Source organism: Taudactylus pleione, unplaced genomic scaffold, assembly GCF_031769625.1.
Source record: "Taudactylus pleione unplaced genomic scaffold, aTauple2 ptg000305l, whole genome shotgun sequence".
Lineage (NCBI taxonomy): Eukaryota > Metazoa > Chordata > Amphibia > Anura > Myobatrachidae > Taudactylus > Taudactylus pleione.
In genome coordinates this window covers 7,288,110-7,314,440 of record NW_028284706.1, presented here as the reverse complement: position 1 = coordinate 7,314,440, position 26,331 = coordinate 7,288,110, and the positions used below count along the sequence as shown (strand labels likewise).

At 41.7% G+C, this 26,331-nt stretch overlaps 1 protein-coding gene across 1 annotated transcript in view; it reads left to right on the top strand.

The window, feature by feature from the left end:
• LOC148511546 (uncharacterized) overlaps positions 1 to 22,342 on the top strand; it is a 117,465-nt gene extending 95,123 nt beyond the window's left edge. The window contains exon 5 of the mRNA XM_088442084.1: positions 19,764 to 22,342. Coding sequence (XP_088298210.1) covers positions 19,764 to 21,253 — 1,490 coding nt within the window. The 3' untranslated portion in view covers positions 21,254 to 22,342. The remainder of the gene's footprint in view (positions 1 to 19,763) is intronic.
• The last annotated feature ends 3,989 nt before the right edge of the window (positions 22,343 to 26,331 follow it).

Sequence of the window (26,331 nt, the reverse complement as noted above, 5' to 3'; positions counted from 1 at the left end):
AGGAGGAGCCTAAAAGAGGAACTGCACTGATCCATGCCCAAGCAGGTTCCAGAAGAAAAGCAGGTACGATCCACTCACTGACATCCCACCAAAGTGGCGATGTTTTATATAAAGATAGATATAGATATGGAGATATATATATCCAAAAGTCCGGCACTCAGATAATATATAGTCATCTACCTCTATATTGTGGCAGTATCACCAGAGATGGTGCTGGTGAGCAGCAGACTCTGTGTGTGGCAGGAGAGATCCACCCACACAGAGTACAAAAGCATTGTGAGAGGATGTGTAATGGCTGCCATATCACAAGACCTCAGGTGAGGCTGCTGGTGGACACATTCATACTGTCCCCATGGTCAGGATCATACCTGCAAGGAGGCAGGCAGATCCATATACCTCTGACACTGTCCTTGTAAGAGGTGGCAGCCAACAAGCTGAGAAAGCTATACCAGGCCAGGAGGCCAGTGTCCAGTCCTGCACATGGCAGGAAGGACCACAAGTATCAGATTGTGAAAGACTTTAATGCAGATTAGCTGCTTCTAGAGAAGGGGTTCAAGAAGTGAGCTAATGCCTAAGAAAGGGTTAGGTTGTTTATTATTTTATTTCTGTTTACTGGTTTACATGCTGGAAGTAAAGCACCAATTTTGTTTATTTCACTGGAGTGCCACATGTGGACTCTAATTTTGCACCTAATCATTGCACCACTGACACCAATCTACCAGGCTAATTACCCCAAGTTGTCACAATATACATATGCATTAATATGAAAATAAAATAAATAAGAAACGAAACATATATATTTAATAATAATAGTGATGATTATAATAATAATCATGATACTAATACTTAATGATAGTATTGATATAATAATAATAATAATAATAATAATAATAATAATAATAATAATATTAGGCTGATCTACCTCCCATAGTATCGACTCAATGGGGGCCGATGGGGACCCAAAGCATTGCCACCAAGTCAAGTAAGGGACTGAGACTATCAAACCAAATACCTGAACTACGATAACTATACATTCTTAAAAATTATTCAATTCTACAGTATCATTGAGACCATAAGGAATTAGAGTGTACAGCAGAAAGATCCAGAAAGCTTCTCTTACATAACTTGCGAAAACGATCACCCCCTCTTGATGTATTGGGGATGAGTTCTAATGCAGTAACTGTAAGTCCATCTAGACTGCCTTTTTGACAATATATCATATGTCTGGATGGACTATGAGTTTTAGTGCCACTTGGTATATATTCTGCCTATGTTCGGAGAAACTAACATGTAAAGGTCGGGTCGTCCTCCCCACATACTGAAGTCCGCTCTCACATTGGAATATAATATATATATATATTAGGGGTGTGCACCGGCCACTTTTCGTGTTTTGGTTTTGGATCTGGATCTTTCTTCGTGTTTTGGATCTGGATTGGTTTTGCCAAAACCACCCTTCCGTGTTTTGGGTTCTGGGTTTTGTGTTTTGGATCTGTATTTTTTTTAAAAAAAGCATAAAAACAGCTAAAATCACAGAATTTGTTGGTTTCTCTGCTCCTATGCTATTATTAACCTCAATAACCTTAATTTCCACTCATTTCCAGTCTATTCTGAACACCTCACACCTCACAATAGTGTTTTCATGTCCAAAAGGTTGCACCGAGGTAGCTGGATGACTATGCAAAGCGACACGAGTGGGCGGCACAAACACGTGACCCATCTAGGAGTGACACTGCAGTGGCAGACAGGATGGCAGTTAGAAAAACTAGGCCCCAAACTGTACATAATGCAAAGAAAAAAAAGAAGTGCAAGATGGAATTGTCCTTGGGCCCTCCCACCCACCCTTATGTTGTATAAACAGGACATGCACACTTTAACAAATCTATCATTTCAGCGCCAGGGTCTGCCACACAACTGTGGCTGAAATGATTGGTTCGTTTGGGCCCCCACAAAACAAGCTGGCAATTAATGTGTCCCTGCACAAACTGGCTCTACGGAGGCAAGATGTCATCCTCATCCTCCTCATCCACCGATTCCTCACCCTCTTCAGTGTGTACATCCTCATCCTCACAGAGTATTAATTCGTCCCTGCTGGAACCACAGGTCCCTCTGTACGTTCTGGAGGCTGGTCTCCCTGGAAGAGTTGATAATTCATTTTATGAACATCATCTTCTCCACATTTTGTGGAAGCAACCTCCTACGCCTTTCGCTGACAAGGTTCCCGGCTGCACTAAACACTCTTTCGGAGTACACACTGGAGGGGGGGCAACTCAGGTAAAATAGAGCCAGTTTGTACAAGGACCTCCAAATTGCTTCTTTTTCCTGCCAGTACAGGTACGGACTGTCTGACATGCCTACTTGGATGCTGTCACCGATGTAATCCTTTAACAGACAGACGCACGCTTGTCGCTGCTGCTTTGAGGATGCAAGTGTGGCTACAGCCCACACAATTCACAAAGACAGAAAAAGAAGAAGAATATTTTAATTGTTTGTGTAGAACACTTTGAGGTGTCACCACCCTTTAACAGACAGACGCACGCTTGTCGCTGCTGCTTTAAGGATGCAGGTGCGGCTACAGCCCACACATTTCACAAAGACCGAAAAAAAAAAGAACAATATTTTAATTGTTTGTGTAGAACACTTTGAGGTGTCATCACCCTTTAACAGACAGACGCACGCTTGTCGCTGCTGCTTTAAGGATGCAGGTGCGGCTACAGCCCACACAATTCACATAGACAGAAAAAAAAAGAACAATATTTTAATTTTTTCTGTAGCACACTTTGAGGGTGTCACCACCCTTTAACAGACAGACGCATGCTTGTCGCTGCTGCTTTGAGGATGCAAGTGTGGCTACATCGCACACAAGTCACAAACACATTAAAAAAATAGTTTTTTATTTTTTGGAACACTTTGAGAGTTACACCACCCTTTAACAGACAGACGCACGCTTGTCGCTGCTGCTTTAAGGATGCAGGTGCGGCTACAGCCCACACATTTCACAAAGACCGAAAAAAAAAGAACAATATTTTAATTGTTTGTGTAGAACACTTTGAGGGTGTCACCACCCTTTAACAGACAGACGCACGCTTGTCGCTGCTGCTTTAAGGATGCAGGTGCGGCTACAGCCCACACATTTCACAAAGACCAAAAAAAAAAGAACAATATTTTAATTGTTTGTGTAGCACACTTTGAGGGTGTCACCACCCTTTAACAGACAGACGCACGCTTGTCGCTGCTGCTTTAAGGATGCAGGTGCGGCTACAGCCCACACAATTCACAAAGACAGAAAAAAGAACAATATTTTAATTGTTTGTGTAGCACACTTTGAGGGTGTCACCACCCTTTAACAGACAGACGCACGCTTGTCGCTGCTGCTTTAAGGATGCAGGTGCGGCTACAGCCCACACAATTCACAAAGACAGGAAAAAAAAAGAACAATATTTTAATTGTTTGTGTAGCACACTTTGAGGGTGTCACCACCCTTTAACAGACAGACGCACGCTTGTCGCTGCTGCTTTGAGGATGCAGGTGCGGCTACAGCCCACACAATTCACATAGACAGAAAAAAAAAGAACAATATTTTAATTGTTTCTGTAGCACACTTTGAGGGTGTCACCACCCTTTAACAGACAGACGCACGCTTGTCGCTGCTGCTTTGAGGATGCAAGTGTGGCTACATCGCACACAAGTCACAAACACATTAAAAAAATAGTTTTTTATTTTTTGGAACACTTTGAGAGTTACACCACCCTTTAACAGACAGACGCACGCTTGTCGCTGCTGCTTTAAGGATGCAGGTGCGGCTACAGCCCACACATTTCACAAAGACCGAAAAAAAAAGAACAATATTTTAATTGTTTGTGTAGAACACTTTGAGGGTGTCACCACCCTTTAACAGACAGACGCACGCTTGTCGCTGCTGCTTTAAGGATGCAGGTGCGGCTACAGCCCACACAATTCACAAAGACAGAAAAAAGAACAATATTTTAATTGTTTGTGTAGCACACTTTGAGGGTGTCACCACCCTTTAACAGACAGATGCACGCTTGTCGCTGCTGCTTTAAGGATGCAGGTGCGGCTACAGCCCACACAATTCACAAAGACAGAAAAAAGAACAATATTTTAATTGTTTGTGTAGCACACTTTGAGGGTGTCACCACCCTTTAACAGACAGACGCACGCTTGTCGCTGCTGCTTTAAGGATGCAGGTGTGGCTACAGCCCACACATTTCACAAAGACCAAAAAAAAAAGAACAATATTTTAATTGTTTGTGTAGCACACTTTGAGGGTGTCACCACCCTTTAACAGACAGACGCACGCTTGTCGCTGCTGCTTTGAGGATGCAAGTGTGGCTACATCGCACACAAGTCACAAACACATTAAAAAAATAGTTTTTTATTTTTTGGAACACTTTGAGAGTTACACCACCCTTTAACAGACAGACGCACGCTTGTCGCTGCTGCTTTAAGGATGCAGGTGCGGCTACAGCCCACACATTTCACAAAGACCGAAAAAAAAAGAACAATATTTTAATTGTTTGTGTAGAACACTTTGAGGGTGTCACCACCCTTTAACAGACAGACGCACGCTTGTCGCTGCTGCTTTAAGGATGCAGGTGCGGCTACAGCCCACACATTTCACAAAGACCAAAAAAAAAAGAACAATATTTTAATTGTTTGTGTAGCACACTTTGAGGGTGTCACCACCCTTTAACAGACAGACGCACGCTTGTCGCTGCTGCTTTAAGGATGCAGGTGCGGCTACAGCCCACACAATTCACAAAGACAGAAAAAAGAACAATATTTTAATTGTTTGTGTAGCACACTTTGAGGGTGTCACCACCCTTTAACAGACAGACGCACGCTTGTCGCTGCTGCTTTAAGGATGCAGGTGCGGCTACAGCCCACACAATTCACAAAGACAGAAAAAAGAACAATATTTTAATTGTTTGTGTAGCACACTTTGAGGGTGTCACCACCCTTTAACAGACAGACGCACGCTTGTCGCTGCTGCTTTAAGGATGCAGGTGCGGCTACAGCCCACACAATTCACAAAGACAGAAAAAAAAAGAACAATATTTTAATTGTTTGTGTAGCACACTTTGAGGGTGTCACCACCCTTTAACAGACAGACGCACGCTTGTCGCTGCTGCTTTGAGGATGCAGGTGGAATCTAGACGGGATTTGGAACCGAGGACACACTACCTCCATCAATTGTCTAAATCCCACTGCACTAATGTCGGATACCGGACGCACGTCTAACACCAACATAGCAGTCAAGGCCTCAGTTATACGTTTTGTTTCAGGATGACTGCTGTCGTACTTCATCCTCATCGCTAGGGACTGTTGGAGGGTCAATTGTTTAGTAAAAGTAGTGATGTTCCTACTTCCTCTCTGGGATGATGAACAACTCCCAGCAGCAGCAACAGCACTAGGAGGAAGAGGTTCTTGATCTTTCCCTATTTTATTTTTATCGGAGAAAGTTTGGTCCTCCATTTATGTTATATTGATATATATACGTGCGGCTAAAGCGCACACAAACACAGAAAATATTATTTTATTTTTGCTGGAGAGTAGTGCACTTTGTGGGTTACACCACCCTTTAAGAAATGAGCCAGCCGGCTCTTTACTTATGGGACACAGGCGCACGCTTGGCGCTGCTCCTTTGTTGATGCATGTGCAGCCACAGTGCACACAATTCACAAACACAGAAAATATTTTTTTTTTAGGTTTGGACTGGAGTGTACTTTCGGGGGTTACAGCACCCTTAACGGTCAAGCCAGCCGGCCCTTTACTTATGACACAGGCGCACGCTTGGCACTACTTTGTTGATGCACGTGCGGCTACTGCGCACACAATTCACAAACACAGAAAATATTTTTTTTTTAGGTTTGGACTGGAGTGTACTTTCGGGGGTTACAGCACCCTTAACGGTCAAGCCAGCCGGCCCTTTACTTATGACACAGGCGCACGCTTGGCACTACTTTGTTGATGCACGTGCGGCTACTGCGCACACAATTCACAAACACAGAAAATAATTTTTTTTTGGTTTGGACTGGAGTGTACTTTCGGGGGTTACAGCACCCTTTAACGGTCAAGCCAGCCGGCCCTTTACTTATGACACAGGCGCACGCTTGGCACTACTTTGTTGATGCACGTGCGGCTACTGCGCACACAATTCACAAACACAGAAAATAATTTTTTTTTAGGTTTGGACTGGAGTGTACTTTCGGGGGTTACAGCGCCCTTAACGGTCAAGCCAGCCGGCCCTTTACTTATGACACAGGCGCACGCTTGGCACTACTTTGTTGATGCACGTGCGGCTACTGCGCACACAATTCACAAACACAGAAAATAATTTTTTTTTTGGTTTGGACTGGAGTGTACTTTCGGGGGTTACAGCACCCTTAATGGTCAAGCCAGCCGGCCCTTTACTTATGACACAGGCGCACGCTTGGCACTACTTTGTTGATGCACGTGCGGCTACTGCGCACACAATTCACAAACACAGAAAATAATTTTTTTTTTGGTTTGGACTGGAGTGTACTTTCGGGGGTTACAGCACCCTTAACGGTCAAGCCAGCCGGCCCTTTACTTATGACACAGGCGCACGCTTGGCACTACTTTGTTGATGCACGTGCGGCTACTGCGCACACAATTCACAAACACAGAAAATAATTTTTTTTTTGGTTTGGACTGGAGTGTACTTTCGGGGGTTACAGCACCCTTAACGGTCAAGCCAGCCGGCCCTTTACTTATGACACAGGCGCACGCTTGGCACTACTTTGTTGATGCACGTGCGGCTACTGCGCACACAATTCACAAACACAGAAAATAATTTTTTTTTGGTTTGGACTGGAGTGTACTTTCGGGGGTTACAGCACCCTTTAACGGTCAAGCCAGCCGGCCCTTTACTTATGACACAGGCGCACGCTTGGCACTACTTTGTTGATGCACGTGCGGCTACTGCGCACACAATTCACAAACACAGAAAATATATTATTTTTTTAGCACTTGGGGGGAGCACCCCTGATGGACAGAGCACCCCCTGGACAACACTACAGCACTCCTTTAGGACTGGGACACTGCACAGGACTTTGGAGTAGACACAGCCCCTATGGAGAACTGACTGCACAACACAGTCCAGCCAGCCCCTATGGACTTTGAAGTAGTGGACACAGCCCCTATTAACAACAGCAGCACAGCACAACACAGCCAGCCCCTATGGACTTTGAAGTAGTGGACAACAGCAGCACTACACTACACTACACTACACAGCCCTAACTCCCACCCTCCCTCTTCACTGTCCACAGCCGAGTGAGAAAATGGCGCCAACGCGGGTACCTTATATAGGATCCAAAACCCGCGAGACTCGGAAGGCGGGATGATGACGTTTTGCCTCGATTTCAGATCCGAGTCAGGCGGGAAAAGTCGAGCCTGACTCGGATCGGACTCGGATCGGGGGGGCTCGGGGGGGTTCGGATTTCAGAAATCCAAACCCGCTCACCCCTAATATATATATATATATATATATATATATATATATATTCTCATAGATTTACAGTTAAGAAATTTATTAATCCTGAACTGTTTACTATTATGAAATGGGACTATGGGCCTGATTCAGAGCCGTTCGCTATTTGCGGTCGTTCGTTCAAAAACAAGGGGTGGCTATTCAAATGATCAGTTCGCAAATTGCAGTCTGTTCACACCTCTAAGTCTGAATGAGCGAGCAAAACATACGCTCGTTTATTTGTTAAAAACGCCCCCTGGCCGCACGCACCATACGTCATGTCCGCTATTTATTAGATTAATCGAGTACATCGACCAGCGTATGAACTGCTCGCTATTCTTGTGGTTGGTTTTTGCTACCACAATCTTGCGAGCAGTTCTGGCTATAAAATAACCCAGTGACGTGGTCAATGACGCTGCTGTATTAATTATGCACACCCTTAAAACGCCCATTTTGACCTTTAAGCACGCCTGCTTTCTGATCTCCACTCCCCGTTTTCAAGCACCTTCCCCTGTTACCACCCACATACGCCTCATTCTGTCACTCAAAATAGCAGGCATTCGCTATATTGCGAGCACATGAATTTCGGCCGCACTGACTGGTTCGCGCATGCGTATAACGATCCTTACGCATGCGCAGATGTGCGAACATCGCTCGGAACGAGCGTACTGCCGCTAGCGAGTGGCTCTGAATGAGGGCCTATATCTGTCGTTCTATTATTTGAGAATTTGCACGTCAGACATCTTATCCCTCCACATTTAAAGTATCCATGAGGTTTGGGGGGTAACCAAGGTAGGCCACTTACAATAGGATTCTCTGTTTGTTTGTCTTCTAAATAAACTAGGAGCCAATTGTTGTTTCAGATTAGAAGCCTTCCTAAAAACTACTTTGTGTTGTTTATCTAAAACTGAACTCTGGGCCTGATTCAGAGCCAGACGCTATTTGCGGTCGTTCGTTCTGAAAAAAGGGGTGGCTATTCAAATGAACCATTCGCTCTTTGCGGTCTGTTCACGCCTCTATGTCTGAACGAGCGAACAAAACTTGCAGTCGTTTTTTAGGAAACTACGCCCCCTGGCCGCTCGCATCCTACGTCATGTCCGCTATTTATTAGATTAATGGAGTACATCAACCAGCGTATGAACTGCTCGCTATTCTTGTGGTTGGTTTTTCCTACCACAATCATGCGATCAGTTCTGGCTATAAAATAACCCAGTGACGTGGTCAATGACGCTGCTGTATTAATTATGCACACCCTTAAAACGCCCATTTTGACCTTTAAGCACGCCTGCTTTCTGATCTCCACTCCCCGTTTTCAAGCACCTTCCCCTGTTACCACCCACATACGCCTCATTCTGTCACTCAAAATAGCACGCATTCGCTATTTAGCGAACACACGATTTTTGGCCGCACTAACTGGTTCGCGCATGCGTATTACGATCCGTACGCATGCGCAGTTAGGCAAACATCACTCGGAACGAACGAGCGGCCGCTTACGAGCGGCTCTGAATCAGGCCCTCAGAACTCTATATGATTGCAAAAGTGAAAAGTTTTTGGAAATCTTTTTTATGGCATGAGCATTATACTGAGTGATAAATGGTATCTGTTTATCAAAGTCTTTTTTATTTTTTATATTTGTAGATTCAAGGTCCCTAGATCTACTTTTTAATATTGAAGTTGATCAAGAAAAATAGCATTAATCAATAATAAAATAAGTTTTATTGAGAATTAGACACTTAGGGCCTGATTCAGATGCGCTCGCAAGCGGGTCGATGGTCGGCCAGTGTGTAATGTGCGTGCATGAGCCCCGGAGCGAGTGAGAACTTCCCGGGGTTTGCTACAAAATGGGGCGGCTGTCGATTGTTGATTGACAGCTCGCCCCATTTTGAAGGAGGGGAGGGGGGGGTGGCTGGACAAATGGAGATGTTCCCAAAGGAATGCCTGCCATTTGTGACATCATTAGTGATGTCAGTAGTGAACTTCCTGCTCTATTAGCAGGAAGTTCACTCGGGCTTGCAGGAACCGAGACCCTACCACAAGGGTCTCATCGCAAGCCCAATGGTCGCGATAATTGTGACCATCGCCAGGCTGCTCACCGCTATATGAGCGGCCTGGAGGCGGATTTCTTAAAAAAAAAATTAAAAAAAATGTGCCTTGATTCAGAGCGAGCGCTCGCAAATACCGAGCACCTCTGAATCAGGCCCTTAGTCCTATTACCTAAATACAAGAATTAATTATTGTTAGTCATTGCAGGGTTTATTGACATTAAATAGGACTTAATAAAATTACTACGAACAACTAGCTTCTACAGTCATTCATTTTATTGTCATGACCAGGGTTTCCCGGCATAGGGGACGATGGGTATTACCTGTGAGGGTGCTATGGCGTGGTCCTTCTGATGGAGGGGCTGGTGGCTGTACGAGGTGTTCCGCAGGCACTGTGTCATTCTGGTTGGGGTAAGCCTGGTGGTGTTTCCATTCCGTTCTGTATGGGCGCTGTCGTCTTGCTTCTGGTCATGTGACTTAGTTGCTCCAATCCTGGCATGTCACATGCTCTCTCCTACCATTCACGATCCTGCACTGAGTACTTAAGGGAGTTCAGAGCTCCCCATAGATGCCAGTGCAACGTGTTTCACAGTGCATGCTCCTGAGACCTGTCTGTTCCCTGCTCACCTGTGCTCTTGCTGGATCCCAGCTTCCAAGCAGTCTGCATTGTTCTGCTTGCTCCCAGTCTCCTGCTGGAACCACCCTGCACCTTCTATTAACCCTTTCCCTGCTAAAACACCTGAGGGTGTAGTTAACCCTGTCCCTACACTGCCTCCAGTTACCTAGCTCTCTGCAGCTATCCAGTTTCTACACTGAGCCATCTCAGTACTACTAATCAGTTAACCAACTGCTTCTACTATTCAACTACTCCATAAGCTCTCTGGATTTCATCTCACCAGTATCAATTTGTAAGCTGATATCCTGTCTGCAGTCTCACAGTAACCATTTGGATTACAAAGACTTTTTATTTTTTCTGGCACTACCTGGACATTACCCACTCTTGCATCACTTCAGTTTCAAGTCATCACCTCCCCATCTATATTCAGGACTTTATATTAACAGTGTACATGTCTTCAAGTTCACCCATTAAAAAACCCACTTTTCAGTTTAAGTCTTTTCAGGTGTCTGCTCCTGTTACTTCCCAGGGTCCTCAACAAACTCAGATCCTAACAATTATTACATTCAGTATCCAATTGGACAATAGTGATTCAGATTTTGATTCATTATTTGCCTTTAATAAAGAAAGTAATAAAAGTTATGTTTTAATAATTACTACCAGAATCCTGAAGATAATTGTGAAATAACCATAATTATAAATTCGACAGTGCCCTGTATAATAATACTTGTTCTCTCCTTTTTTGTTTTGGTCATATTTCAGAAGGTATAGGGAAACTACCCCATCGGAGAAGATTTACGTTTGTGTGGTTCCCTGGGTGGCAATGTTAAGCATTTAAGACTATTACACTATTTTTTTCAAATTTTTCAATTGTATCAACTAATGAAAATTTCAGTATATTATAAATGAACCAAAGTGCCATTATATCATCTTAAAAATATTTCTGTGTGTATGGTTTACAATACTGGATGTGATAAGTTTATATGGTAATATTTACTAAGTGAATCATTGGTCTACCATAGACTGTTTTTAATTTTGTTTATACTGATTTAACAAATGGCTCAAGGGGAAGAAGGAAAATCAAACTCTTGCAGCACTGATATCAATAGTGCATTCTTGAATACTTATGGAAACATTGCAGTGCTGGATGTGTTCACACAAGGGAAGTTGAGAAGGTGCTCAAATGGATATGAGAGTACAGCTGAGCAGCACATGTGTCAGAGCAGAGTCTACAAATAGCAGGCAGGAACATTCTCTTATACCCCTTTTTCACCAAAATTCCGGGTCTGACCCGGAGTTGGAACAGAGGCCCTGATTCAGAGCCGGACGCTCTGACCAGAGCACTCGCTCTGAATCAGGGCCGTTCTAGTTAAATTTGGAGCGGCCTTTTGGACGCTCGCATAGCCTATGCGAGCATCCATGATGATGGTCGCGATGGTGAAGACCATCAGGCTTGCGACGAGACCCTGCGGTAGGGTCTCGCTGCCGCAAGCCCTGGAGTGATTTTGGCTCTATCAGAGCCAAAATCACTCCCACTGACATCACTAGTGATGTCAGTGGGGCCGGACCCAGACGGTAGGCGTTCCCATGGGAATGCCTCCGTCTGGCAGCCACGCCCATGGCACGCCCACCAAAGGGGGCATGCTGTCACTCACCATCGACAGCACGCCCCCTTTGGTGCAAGACCCATATTCGGGTCTCGCGCATGCGCACGACGGAGCAGCCTCCGTCGTGCACATGTGCATTTGGGTAACAGCGTCCTGCGCTCGTGAGCGGGTCTGAATGAGACCCAGAGTTCCTATCCAGATCAGACCCGGAATTTATCTGGCGCCAACTCGGGATCTTCCCGAGTCGGAGCCACTCACACCGGAGTCGGGTCTGCATAGACCCGGCTTACCCGGCGTGAAAGTGGACGCTTGGAGATGATATCTCCAAGCGCCACTGAAGCCGGACCAATCGGCTGGCTAACAGCGCACTCCAGGTCATCGTGACCCAGAGTGCACTGTTCTCACAGCAGGGTTTCACGGGCAATGCCCGTTTTAAACCCTGCTATTTACCTGGGTTGGATTGCCAGGTCACTCGACCTTTTACACTAGGGAGCTGCCGGGTTAACCCTGCAATAACCCGGGTTTTAGATCAGGTGTAAAAGGGGTATTAGTGTACTTGACATATAAGTAAGGCTCTACAATGGGTCAGTAAGAGCAGCTTTCCCAGATTCTGAAGAGCAGAAACATGCAGGTGATCCTTGGGTCAAGCAGTGCTAGACAGCAGAGAGCACCAAGCAGAGGGAGAGAGGTAGGTGCCGTAATGTGTTACGCCAGGCCTTTTTTCTTAGTAATGGGAGAATAGAGGGCGAATGCTGAACAATTTGTGTTGGTCGCAAGGTGTGAAACTTTGTTAGGCCCACTTTGGTTTTACATGCAGTGAGGCAGGATCCAAGTCAGAAGAGCAGGTCCCAGGCTATGTACAAATGGACAGATATCATATTGTGGGACACAGAGGTAATTCAACAGAAAGCCCATGGTGAGGAGGGTTTGGCAGGATATAAGTTAGCACAAAGTGAAACCCAGAAGAGTTTCTGGAGTAGAAATTCCACCAAGTAGATGTAGAATCTCAGAGGTACGTCCACCATCTTTAGTTATCAGGTCATATGTGTCCCCCCAAAAAATAGCTTTTATTGCTCAAGAGAGCAAATAGTTGACCAAATTGCAGCCCCCCTTATAGAGGAGAGGAAGTGAATCTTTAAATTTTACAGCCCAAAACTAAAAAGAGTAGGAAACTTTTTTTCCAGTACCGGCTGTTTTAGGTGGTTGCAGGTTTTGGCTTTCACATGAATAGTGGTGAGATATCAGAAGCATGTTTTCCATTTAATCCAGATCTCTCTCAGGAAACAAGTAGCCTTTAGGCACTATGGGCCCGATTCAGGCTCGCTAGATGCGTTTGCACGCAGCCAAAGTATGCAAATCCCGCAATCGCACGGCAAGGCATTAGCACGCCCACTATGTCTTGTCGTGCAATTGCGGTGTGTATCTAGATGCCTACCAGCCTGTCTTAAGATGCAAACTTTCCCATGTCATCTCCAGGAAGTGTATGCAACATCGAGTAACATCGGACCCGTACACAGCACTTGTGGCTGACCATACCTTACCGCAAACACTGCGTATGCTTCAGCCATGTTACATGTATTATGGCACTGTGTCTTAATTATGCACACCTCTTAAACGCCATTTAGATGCTCAGACATGCCTGCGATCGCACCAGGACACACCCGTTTTAATCAACCATCCCCTGTCACCACCACGGCTTGTCCTGTCACTCATTCTAGGGACCTAGCTATGCACAGCAAGTGAATGCTTCCCGATCACATTGACTAGTTTGCGCATGTGCACTGCGTCTTATACGCATGTGCACATTGCAAACATTCGGGTCTGAATTGGGCCCTATATTCAAGAAATTCGCAGAAATTTCCTCTAAGACCAACCTGGTTAGGTATAACATTGTTATGCCACCAACAGTCACAGATTGCCAAAAACCTTATAAACTCCTCATGACTTTTGTAAGATAAAAAAGCTATAAGAATTGTTAAAAAAGAGGGTAATTTAAGAGTCCACATTTAAGTTATATAGGGGCCTATTCATCATCGGAGGCTGTATGGCCTCTGATTATCAAGTATTGTTCTCACTGTGAGGGATACTTAAGTGTCCAACTCGCAGCAGGGATAGTTTACACTGGAGCAATTTATCATTGCTCCTGTGCGGGGACTGCTTCTCCGAAAAATAGCTGTCCTCTCAGCATCGTAGCTGTGATACTTACCTCCTCCCTGTTGGCCTGGCTACGCATACGTGGTCACGCATGCTCACAGCCGCTAGGGAGTCCGCGAGAAGATGGCAGAAGGATCCGCTCGGATCCCTCTTCACAACCCCAGAACTCCTTCCCATAGCAGGGCTACAAGAGCAAGCGCCATCTGAGGATGGCGCTTGTTCACCTGAGAAAAATCTCTAAAAACTTTCAGTTTTTTGAGTTTGCTGAATATCAGGGGCTCCTATCGGACCCCTGATGATGAATGGCCCGGTAACTAAAATAAACTAGTGTTTCTGCATGGTTACCGGGCCATTTATCGATGATGAATAGGCCCCATAGTAACATTGTTCTTGTCCTAAATACAGACAAAACTCTCTGCATGAATTTCCAATTGTGATAATTTTCCCATGCCTTACAGTTCTTCTACTAGCTGTTTGGTCATTTTAGGTGTACCTGATATATTTAAAACCTTATAAAACAAAAAGATACTGACAGATTGAGATAGCAAATGAGGCACAGCAATAATCTCTATTTAAGATGATCTCTGTTAGGGGTATTGTTCCCAGTGGAAACATTGGATTAACACACATATACCAGTTAAAATAATCTGTGATTGAGAAAAAAACCATATAATCAAGTTTATAAATAGTAAAGGCAAACAGCAGTCTATTAAATACATACATACATACATACATACATACATGCGCTCCTCCGGCACTCTGTTAGCATAGGCTTGCTGCCCAACTGGCTCTGGTGCCCTCCTCGTGGGGTGACTACCCCTACTCCATCATAAACTTCACAATAACGGGCGGCACTCAGAGACTTGAAAATCCATAAACCCTCACAAGAGGGATTTATTAGTGCAAGTGCAGTTGTTGGACCGGGGGGCACGGGAAGCCGCCCCTCCACATTAGGCACCTATAGAATTACGCAAACTAGCGCAGGCACTATAACTGTATATATTATCATTGTCTGTAGGAGATCTGTGATTATCTCCATAGTGCCAGCAGCTACCATTATCCTATACCAACCAACAAGGGCAGGTTCCGCATCAACGTCTTACAGATGTAAGATTTTAGCAATGTACTGTAGCCTTGAGTTATTAAGCAGCAACTTTTGTTAAATGCGTAACCAACTTTGCTTGTAAAATATTGATGCTTTAAATCCTGCGGCTGCATCACCAAAATCTCACCACTGCCTGTAACATGCAAGCTATTATATTTTTGCCTTAGTATTGATAACTACGTTGACTTGTTTAGTTTGGTGTACACTGTGTTCTGTGTTCCTGATTTTTGTATATCTGTTGCTGTAAGTCTATTTCTGTACTCAAAGTACTATTTTTAGAACATCCCAGTCTCCAATTCTGACTCAACACTACACACTGCATTTCTGTAAAGATGTCACTGAAACATATAAAATTAGTTATTTCAATTACTTAATAGATTTCTTTCAATTATTACATTTCAGAAAAAAAGCAATTCACAGTGACTGAGTTATAATAAAAATGTTAAACTACTGCATGTTGACACTTTAACAAACATTATCTTTTGAATAAAGCATATCTTGTATAGCATAACTATTCAGTTCAATATAAGGTGCTTGTATGACTCTTTCAAGTGTTTTCTGATAGATTCCATAGAACAAATATTTGAAATACAGCACTGTGAAATGAGAAATTACACAATGTACCCATGATTTAATAAACCAAATTTATTAATAAAACATATAACAATACTCTTAATAAAAAACATCAAAAAGGCATCACAATAAATAAAGAACATAAATACAATACAAGTAAATAATTTGATATATTAAAACTGTATCAACAGTAACAGTAAGTATCCAAATCCCCACAGCTCTAATATGAATCCCAGACAAAGGTATCAATTATATCCTCACAGTTGCGTCCAGCTGAAGAGGAGTGTTTCTATAAGAAAATGGTTGTTTAATCCACACATGTGTTGTATTCACTATTAGACCATCTATTGTCAGAAATTAATATTAAGTAATTTGTTGATATTAATAACAAGTCAATGAATAATTTTCTTAATGCGTCTGCAGACGCTATGTGTGGTTTTACTTTTTCAACCCTCACAAAGGGGAACAGTAGAACTAGTAGAGCACTGTCTGCCGCACGATGTAACCCAAGTGACAGCTTGGTGATTCTCACTGCTCTGTCTCACAATTTAGGCAGTGACATGCTGCCTGGTTGGTGTGTCTCATCGTGCTGGTACTTTCTCTGTGACCTGTCACGAATGAGCTCCACACTGGAGCAATATTGCAGTGTCCACAGTTATTTGGGAGGAAGAGGAATGACACAATTAGGTGTATATATTGCTGTGGAGATAAGGTCCAATACCCTAATGCGTTTCTTCCCTTGTGGGATTTCTTCAGAGGGATATACCTACAAGGAAATCCAACCCCCTTATATACCAGATTCTAAAAGCTTCAATAAACATGCCTGTGCATCTTCATTCAGTAGTGTGTGTGTGTGTGTGTATATATATATATATATATATATATATAGTACAATAAATATGAAAAATATCATAATAATTATCAATTCTATTGTTAGTAGTAATTCAAAATAGTACTACATTTTTGATTTATTTATATTATTTGCTTGAACTAAAAAATATATAATTCTAAATTTATCTCAAATTAAATCAATATACCACTGAATTTTATGTTCATATATGTATTAAAAAAAAAAAATTGTATAAATTTATAAGTCCCATGATATATATAGATAGACCACTTAATACAGACAGGGATATCTGTATAAATTATCAATTCCTACCTATCTATACACTCTAAAATTGTCGCTGTTTAGCGTTATGATTAGCGCAAGAAATAATTGCTTTCAGACTTTGATTGTGGTTCCAAAGCACAAAAAGTTATTATTCACCATAAAAACAGATAGTTACTGCTGTGATCTAAATACAATTAGCACAAGCAAATTATACAGACACAAGGTACAGTCATTACATACGCACGTGCTCTGGATCCAGATCCCGGCATCAAAGATGAAACCTCCGTCAACAGCAAAGCAAGATGACTAGCATCTAGTTTCAAGACTAGCATCTAGTTTCAGAGAGCCTGCATATAGACTCTTACAGAGATAGGCAATACAATAGAACAGTTTGGCATGATTCCATTGGTTCTTCCTGGTTCTTCTGTTACAGTACAGTTCATAGGTCAATTCGTGTCACATTCCAGCCTCCAACAGCTTTGTGTCCATTTTCCCGCTGCATAACAAATTAGACTGGCTGCTTTACAGGATACATTTTAATGCCTAACTCTCTATGATCTATAATTTGCAGACACATGTTGCAATTTCTTCCCCGATGGAACCGGAAATTTGCAAATACACAGTGGTTTAGAATGACACCAAACATGGTCTGCTTATCATGCACTAAACCTTAGATATCAAATATCATGCATTTCACAACATTACTGATAATGAATAAAACCTTAAATATTAACCTTAATGCTAGGGAACCTTTTTATGTAAGTGTGCAGTGTGTAAGTATTAGCGTTGTATGACTATGTGTTTTGTGGAGTACACCATGGTACTTGTTTTGCAGGGTTGATCATATATGTTTTAGTAACTGTCTGTATTTATATAATGAGGACTTTTAACATCTTTCTATTGTGTGGGAATCGCACAACGCTAAATAATAGCATCGTAGTATGTACTTATGTGTGAGATTCGCTAAAATAGCGCTGGGCGGCCAGTCGCAAAATGGCGTCTTATTGCCATTCGCAAAATGGCATTGTGCAGATTTAATTTTAAACATATTCTGTCTCAGCCAATTATCCGGCTTCGACAGTATATATGTGTGTGTTTTCTTGTGGGTCTAAATACACAGTGGTTACTGAAGTGTTTTGACTTCATATCTATGGAAGCATAAGTAACTATATACACTTAAATTGCTATCAATATGCTGATATAATCTGGTGATTTGTGCGTAAATACAATGACAATATTGTAAAAGGGAGATACTGGCAAACACCGCTCTGAATTTGCTCTGCCTGGATTGAGGTTTGGAGATAGGGAGTCCGGTGGAGTTGCTGTTTTGTGACCAATTTGCAGCACATGCCGCTTCTTTATTCTTCACTCTCTGGCTGTTCCCCTTTGTGAGGGTTGAAAAGGTAAAACCACACATAGCGTCTGCAAATATTAATTACTTAATATTAATTTCTGACGATAGATGGTCTAACAGTGAATACAACACACATTTGTGGATTCAACAACCATTTTCTTATAGAGACACTCCTCTTCAGCTGGACGCAGCTGTGAGGTTATAGTTGATTCCTGTGTCTGGGATTCATATTAGAGCTGTGGGGATTTGGATACTTATTGTTACTGTTGATACAGTTTTAATATATCAAATTATTTACTTGTATTTATGTTCTTATTGTGATGCCTTTTTTTTGCTTTTTTATTAACAGTATTTTTATGTTTTAGTAATAAATTTGGTTTATTAAACTGTGGGTACATTGTGTAATTTCTCCTTTCACAGCGCTGTTTTTCAAATATTTGTTCTTTATAATTTTGGTTTGCCACCATATAAAACATCTGTGTGAGGTAATGAATTATAGTAAAAGTTTCCTTTTTAGCGCCGTTGGCCACTATTTTGGTATTTCTGATAGATTCCGTGTTTGGCAAAACTAAATAAATTGTTATGATTAAGCATAAATATATGTGCTGTATTGAGGTAAATCATAACTATGGTAAGTTTAAAAATACTAAAATAAAATTTTAGTAACAAGTCAAGCTTGTAATGAAAAAATGATGAGCAAATTGCCAATTGTGGGCAGCACAGTTAGCATAGTGGTTAGCATTACTGTCTCACATTGCTGAGGTCATGAGTTCAAATCCTTATTAAGGTTCTATGTGTGTGGAGTTTTTATGTTCCCCTGTCTTTGTGTGGGTTTTCTCTGGGTGCTCTGATTTCTTCTGACACTCCTAAAGCATACAGTAAACTGGCTTTTGATAAAAGAAAATTAACCCTATTGTGTATGTGTGTCCATGTAGTAGGGGATATGAATTGCAAACTCCACTGTGGGAGGGACTGAAGAGAGTGACTAAAATATCTGTAAAACAATGCAGCATATGTGTGTTTTACAGTATATAAATGATGATAATAATTAATAATAATAATAATAATAATAATAATAATAATTCATAATATCTGTTCAATTTGAATATATGCCCACACTGTGATATTAATATATATTAAAAGTACTTTTCACAGATCAAATGTGCAGTATTGTAACTTATTAATTACAGCATACCTAAAGTGAACTCAAGCTGGTTGCAGGTCAGAGGTGTATGAAGAGATTAGGGGGTGTCTGCAGTCTCGGTGTGGGCCCCCTCCTCTGTCATCAGTGCATACACTGAATAAACTCTTGCACTGTGCCAGAGTCTAATGTGCATGTGCTGATCTCCAGGAAAATTGTATGAATGCCATTTTCCCAGCGATTTTTCTTCTGCACATGGACTGATCTTCAAAAATATGGCATGAACATCATTTTCAATATTACTAAAATGTAAGTGGTGGGGAGAAAAGTATATGCTGTGGATGCAGTGTGTGCGGTGTGGGTCCCCCTGGCTCATAGGTACCACACACTCTGGAACACTTATAAATAGGACCATGTTACATGTAAATAATAGTCTTGATTCTTATATCTAGCATTTGGAAGCAATAAAATCATTATTAATATACCTATCATATGTTATGCAAGGATGTTAATGCACTATTTAATTTATGTTTTTCTGTTCTTGCAGAAAAATCTCCTCCATTCCCAACTACCACCACTACTACTACCACTACTACAACTACTACTACCACTCCCACCACAACTACTACAACTACTACAACTCCAACCACTACTACAACCACTCCCACTACTACAACTACTACAACTCCTACCACTACTACAACCACTCCCACTACAACTACTACTACCACTCCCACTACAACCACTACAACAACTCCTACCACCACTACAACTACTACAGCCACTCCCACTACAACTACTACAACCACTCCTACAACTACTCCTACCACTCCAACTCCTACCACTACAACCACTCCAACTCCTACAACCACTCCAACTCCTACCACTACAACCACTCCAACTCCTACAACCACTCCAACTCCTACCACTACAACCACTCCAATGCCTACCACTACTACCATTCCTACCACTCCAGGCCCAACCACTCCAATGCCTACCACTACTACCATTCCTACCACTCCAGGCCCAACCACTCCAATGCCTACCACTACTACTATTCCTACCACTCCAGGCCCAACCACTCCAATTCCTACCACTACTACCATTCCTACCACTCCAGGCCCAACCACTCCAATGCCTACCACTACTACCATTCCTACCACTCCAGGCCCAACCACTCCAATGCCTACCACTACTACCATTCCTACCACTCCAGGCCCAACCACTCCAATGCCTACCACTACTACCATTCCTACCACTCCAGGCCCAACCACTCCAATGCCTACCACTACTACCATTCCTACCACTCCAGTCCCAACCACTCCAATGCCTACCACTACTACCATTCCTACCACTCCAGGCCCAACCACTCCAATGCCTACCACTACTACCATTCCTACCACTCCAGTCCCTACCACTCCAGTCCCTACCACTCCAGGCCCTACCACTCCAGGCCCTACCACTCCAACTCCTCCTTTCATAACAACACCAACTTCTACCGGCACTACAACCACTTCCTCTAAAAGCACAACAGCACCTGTGATATCAACAACAGAAATATATCCTGAAGAGAACATAACTGTCACAACGGTGCGAAGCCAAAGCATTTTAAGTGTCCGTATCTTATCACAATTAATAGATAATACAGAGGTAAAAAGTCTAGAAATAAATGAAACCACCACTGTTAATGTTGAGATGAAGACCATCAACGCTAATGATATTTACATTAAAACCACAAATTCCATTTCCCCTATGTCAATCCTTATTCATGTTGATGGTGAAGAACCTAAATCATTTAGTAACCATACAGACACTGTGATTACCACTACTGAAACCTACCTCAAAAATGAGGAAGAGTTTAATCCTGTGGCCTACTGCAGTAAACCAGCAAAGATCAACACCGTCATAGAGACATCTGCCGATGCTGGAGACATCTGTTCCATGGTCACATCATCTTCCACCACCACAACCACTACTACCACTGAAGAAGTCATTGTGCTAGGTCCTTATGGATACTCCAAGAGCTGTGCTCACTAATAATGCTGTTACATATCAATTGCCAAACTTTTTATTGTTTTGACAACTCAAACAGATGGAATTATAGCAGACTGCCATATTATACTTTACTACTGGATAGATTAAATGATTTTAGTTTTTTATGAAAAATACTGTTGCCATATGATATATGTTAGAAGTTACTTTATTACATCTTAAAATTACATTCATTCTGTTACATTCAATGGGGCTTATGTAATAGCCTGCATTTACATATCACCAAGTTGTTGCCTTTTAAGTGAATTCCGCTTTAAAAATATGGGCTGACTGACTGGAATTTCACAAGAGCCTGCATCTCACAGGCTATTACATAAACCCCTAGGGGTGTAGAACAAAAGAAGCAAGATACAATTTTCCATTAACAAATTTTGGCAGTTTAACTGAAAATGTCAAGCACTATTACAATATAACACATACAGTAACATATCTGGTAATAGAGTACAATATTACATGTGAGCTATACACTGACATTGCTTCATGGCTTAGTGCACTATTCATAACCAAGCAATGCAAATGTACTCACTAATAGTGGACACACTGGTACAGATCTACCATGTAAAGGAGTATTTGAAACATGTCTCTTACCACCGATGGATTCTTGAATACACATATTATGATTCATATTGTGACAAAAAAAACTTCTAATATCTATAATATATAAAATAGAAGATACAATATTTCTTACTACTTTATATTTGAGTTGTAAAAACATTCCAAATAATGATGGTAGCAGTACTACAAGATTAAAACTACCCAAACATAAAATCATAATCTACAATCATTACATTATTTCTATGATTAATGTGCTCTAACTATATTATTTCCTTTGTTGCTTCTTGTAAGATATTATATGAATACAGTAGATTTCTTTATAATACTGTATATGTAGTTTAAGAGGTTTGTTGAACAGGAGAAAACATGCTTGGGAAGTTGAAGATTTGTGCCAATTGCTGTCATTGTAATAAACCATCTATCCAATGTCAATTTGTTGCATGAACATTATCTTCTGCTGTATGGTTTCTTGCAGAATATTAATAATCTTAATGGGTATAAATAAAAGGTCACTTCTTGCGCACTGTGTATGACTGACTATCCATTGGAAGAGTTATAAACATTACAACATGCTCCATTACCTTTGCATCAGATCTCTACTGTATATCCATATTACTGCTTTGAACTCCGATATCCTCTAATTCGTCAATGTCTTTACTAACTTAACAGCTTAACCAAAATATCCTCAACTAATTGCTCACAATAATACATTTTTAGTTATAGCCCTACAATCATCTTCTCTGCTTTTAGCAGCCAATCATATATCACCAAATCCAAATTATTTCTTACCCTCCCATATTTTCCATGAAGTTTAAACATGTCATCTGCCTCTTGTTTCTTTCAAGAACTTTTACTGTACATCCACCCTTTCGGAATACATGCTTTGCCTTTAGCAAATTAACTTTCCTCCTAGCCTTTTTCCTCTCAAACAACCATAACATTCTAGCAATAATCAGACTTCCCTCATCTGAAGCCCTTTCATATGTGTGGACTAAACATTATCCATACCAACATGTCTGGGAGAACCACCTCTATTACACTTAAGTTGCCATATGTTGAAGCACATTTTATCATGGTTTTCAACCCTCTTTTTTTTTTTACTGTAAAGTGAATATTTTTCAACCTAACTTAATCATTCCTTTTTCACCAAATCCCCATCATTATCTTGTATTATTTCAACATCCAGCCATTACCATTGCCCAAGACTTTGTTTCCTACTTCAAGAACAAAATTTATAAGATCCTATGAGAAATATCTTGTTCTCTCTTTAATTCTTGATGCATTTCATATCCTGGCTCTGATTCAGCAGCGGTGTCCATGTCTGTGTCTTTTGTTAGTCGCACATCCACTATAAGCTCCTCCCTGGTAAACAGTCCTGCATCTCAATGACTGAGACACCCACTTTGAGCATCTTTAGATGTTGAAATACAGCTTGGTGTGTCTTTTCCACCATCAAAACTTGTACCAGTCCCATGCTAGGTGCAGATTCTCCATCAGAGTATGGACTCTGAATGATTGTGCAATTGAATATACAACCACTACAGCACACACTTATGGCAATCCCATAACAGACCCATAAGATGAACCACCTCCATGCACCCACTTATCCACCTACCTGTCACTGGCTGGCAATGCCCAAACATTTTCTAGACATTTCAGAAACCATGTGTCTCAATCGCAACTATGACTATTTGCACAGACTCTGGACTCATTGGCAGTGCATCCGACTCATAACACTGCACAATGAAAATGTTTTCGATGTGAAAATAGTTACTTCTAATTGATTTCAGCATGCAAAGAATGAATATGACATTTAAAACTCTCAGTTAGCTCTGAGTTCCTAGATATAGCCCATTTATGACGATGTAGGGGTATTCCTAGTGAAGTGGGCACAAAGGAGAGAATCTTACCAGCAATCTGCGTTCCGCGCAGAGGGGGCAGGTACTAATGACCCAATTAAATGAATCAGTTATTTGTCCCCTCCCCTATTCAAAGATATGCGATTCACGGGATTACCCACACAAGATAACTGTGGTGCACTGAGTGACAAGCATAGTGAGCGATTCCACCAAGACATTTCAGCAATGGAACAAAGATATCAGGGTAGGTGATCACTACTGTTGGACAGTGACAAGAGATGCCCCAGAAGAGGAGTACAAGTGACAAGCAAAGAGAAAGCACCACCATGAATAGGCCACTATATTAGATAGTACTTTCATATGCTGTATGTTTGTTTTGTATGCTGTATGTTTGTTTTGTATGCTGTATGTTTGTTTTGTATGCTGTACGTTTGTTTCATTTTGTGTTCTTATTTGTGATTGATTGAATTAAAACAACTGTTATTCATTTTCTATCAAGAAAATATCAGATTATTTTAAAATAGCTTTTCACTATGACTTTATTACTAATGTACATACAGTATAGTGCAAGTAGTGTAGCTCAAATAATAGAGCTAGTAAAAACATTCTGAAATCATTTTAGTTTCTCTTGACCTGAAATTAGTAATGTATGACAATTTATAGAAAGGAAACAAATTAAAAGTATTAATTTGTTGTACAGTGATAATCAGCCTCCCTATTTTTATTTGACCACAGCAGAAAACAAGAAGAATAATCTCCTTTTTTCCTCTCACACTACAATGTTTGCTCAACATTAACCATCCATAAAACAGTTATCTGCTCTCTTGTGCTCAACACAAACTTAACAACTGTAGTCTCTCCCTCTCCACTGTTATATCTCCACTATTAATACAGCATGAAGTAGTAACTCCTATTTTGAAAAGCAAATAAAATGTTATTCAAACTCTCTCTGATTATCTTCCCTACTCTCATATTGCAGTTTCTCTAAGTGTATTGAGAGGCTTGCATAGACTCAGCTCACATGCTACCTTTCACCTGCTGTAATTTTTCTACTCAGGCTTTTGCTCCCAATATTCCACACAGACTACTGTATCTTAACAAAAAGATGGATGGGTGACTTTGGCCAGTGAAACTCTACTAGGTGTACCTATGGCTGAAATAATGATGGTCTCAGGCCTTGACAAGGGTATTCATGGGATTATGTGTACTGGAATGACATCTCACAAATGCGCTATGAGGCAATGACATACATATAGCCATATCATGATTGTCATGACCCATATAAGGCAGTATACTGTATATAGTATTAAGTTACTTTTCTTGGCTCAACCTTAACACTGGCAATACCAACAGCACCTGTCAATGCAATAGCAGGTGTGTTTGAGATAGGGGTGTGCACCGGCCACTTTTTGTGTTTTGGTTTTGGATCTGGATCTTTCTTCGTGTTTTGGATCTGGATTGGTTTTACCAAAACCACCCTTCCGTGTTTTGGGTTCTGGGGTTTGTGATTTGGTTATGTATTTTGTGGAAAAAAGCATAAAAACAGCTCAAATCACAGAATTTGTTTTTCTGCCCCTATGCTATTATTAACCTCAATAACATTAATTTCCACTCATTTCCAGTCTATTCTGAACACCTCACACCTCACAATATTGTTTTTAGGCCAAAAGGTTGCACCGAGGTAGCTGGATGACTATACTAAGCGACACAAGTGGGCGGCACAAACACGTGGCCCATCTAGGAGTGACACTGCAGTGGCAGACATGATGGCAGTTTGAAAAACTAGGCCCCAAAGAGTACAGGAGGTGCAAGATGGAATTGTCCTTGTGCCCTCCCCCCACCCTTATGTTGTATAAACAGGACATGCACACTTTAACAAACCAATCATTTCAACGCCAGGGTCTGCCACACGACTGTGGCTGAAATGAAACTAACATGTGGCCTTATCATTTCTCTGTGCACAGTCTCCAAGTATATACATGCAAACTGCTACCATCGTCTACTAAACCAGTGCAACTTCCAAAACTTTGTTTCAGTGTACTGGTACTTCAACTAAAACTTCAGCTGGCTAATTTCATCTCAGCACCTGTGCTGTATAAAGACATACAGCTTCCATTACAGATCCTACTTGCAGAGGGCACATGTAATCAGGGTTGGATTGGGATTGAAAACCAGCCCGGGAAATTTCTGGAAGCAGCCCTATTTGGCGCGGGTTCTGATGAGGGGGCGGGTACTATCGAGGGGGGAGTTATTCCTCCTCATAGGGCCTGATTCTGAGTTGGATGCAGCTATTATATATTATAAAATCAAAGCACAAGAAGGGGGTGCCACATTGTGTATCAAATCATTAAATAATTTATTGTAATCATAAAACACTTAAAAACGGCATGCGTACCAATATGCGGTTGAAACCACAACTAGTATAATAGATTCATACAGAGGGGATGTAGTTGACATCCCAGGGGTCTGGATGCCTGCGCTCATAATACCAGGCCACAATCCAGACGGTAAGTATTAGGTTTAAGATTAGGGGTTAGGCACTAGGGGGAGGGTTAGGGTTAGGCTGCGGGGGGAGGGCTAGGGTTAGGGTGCGGTACGTCACAATGCCAAGCCAGGCTTGGAGCAGTGGCGTTACTACGACATGACTGG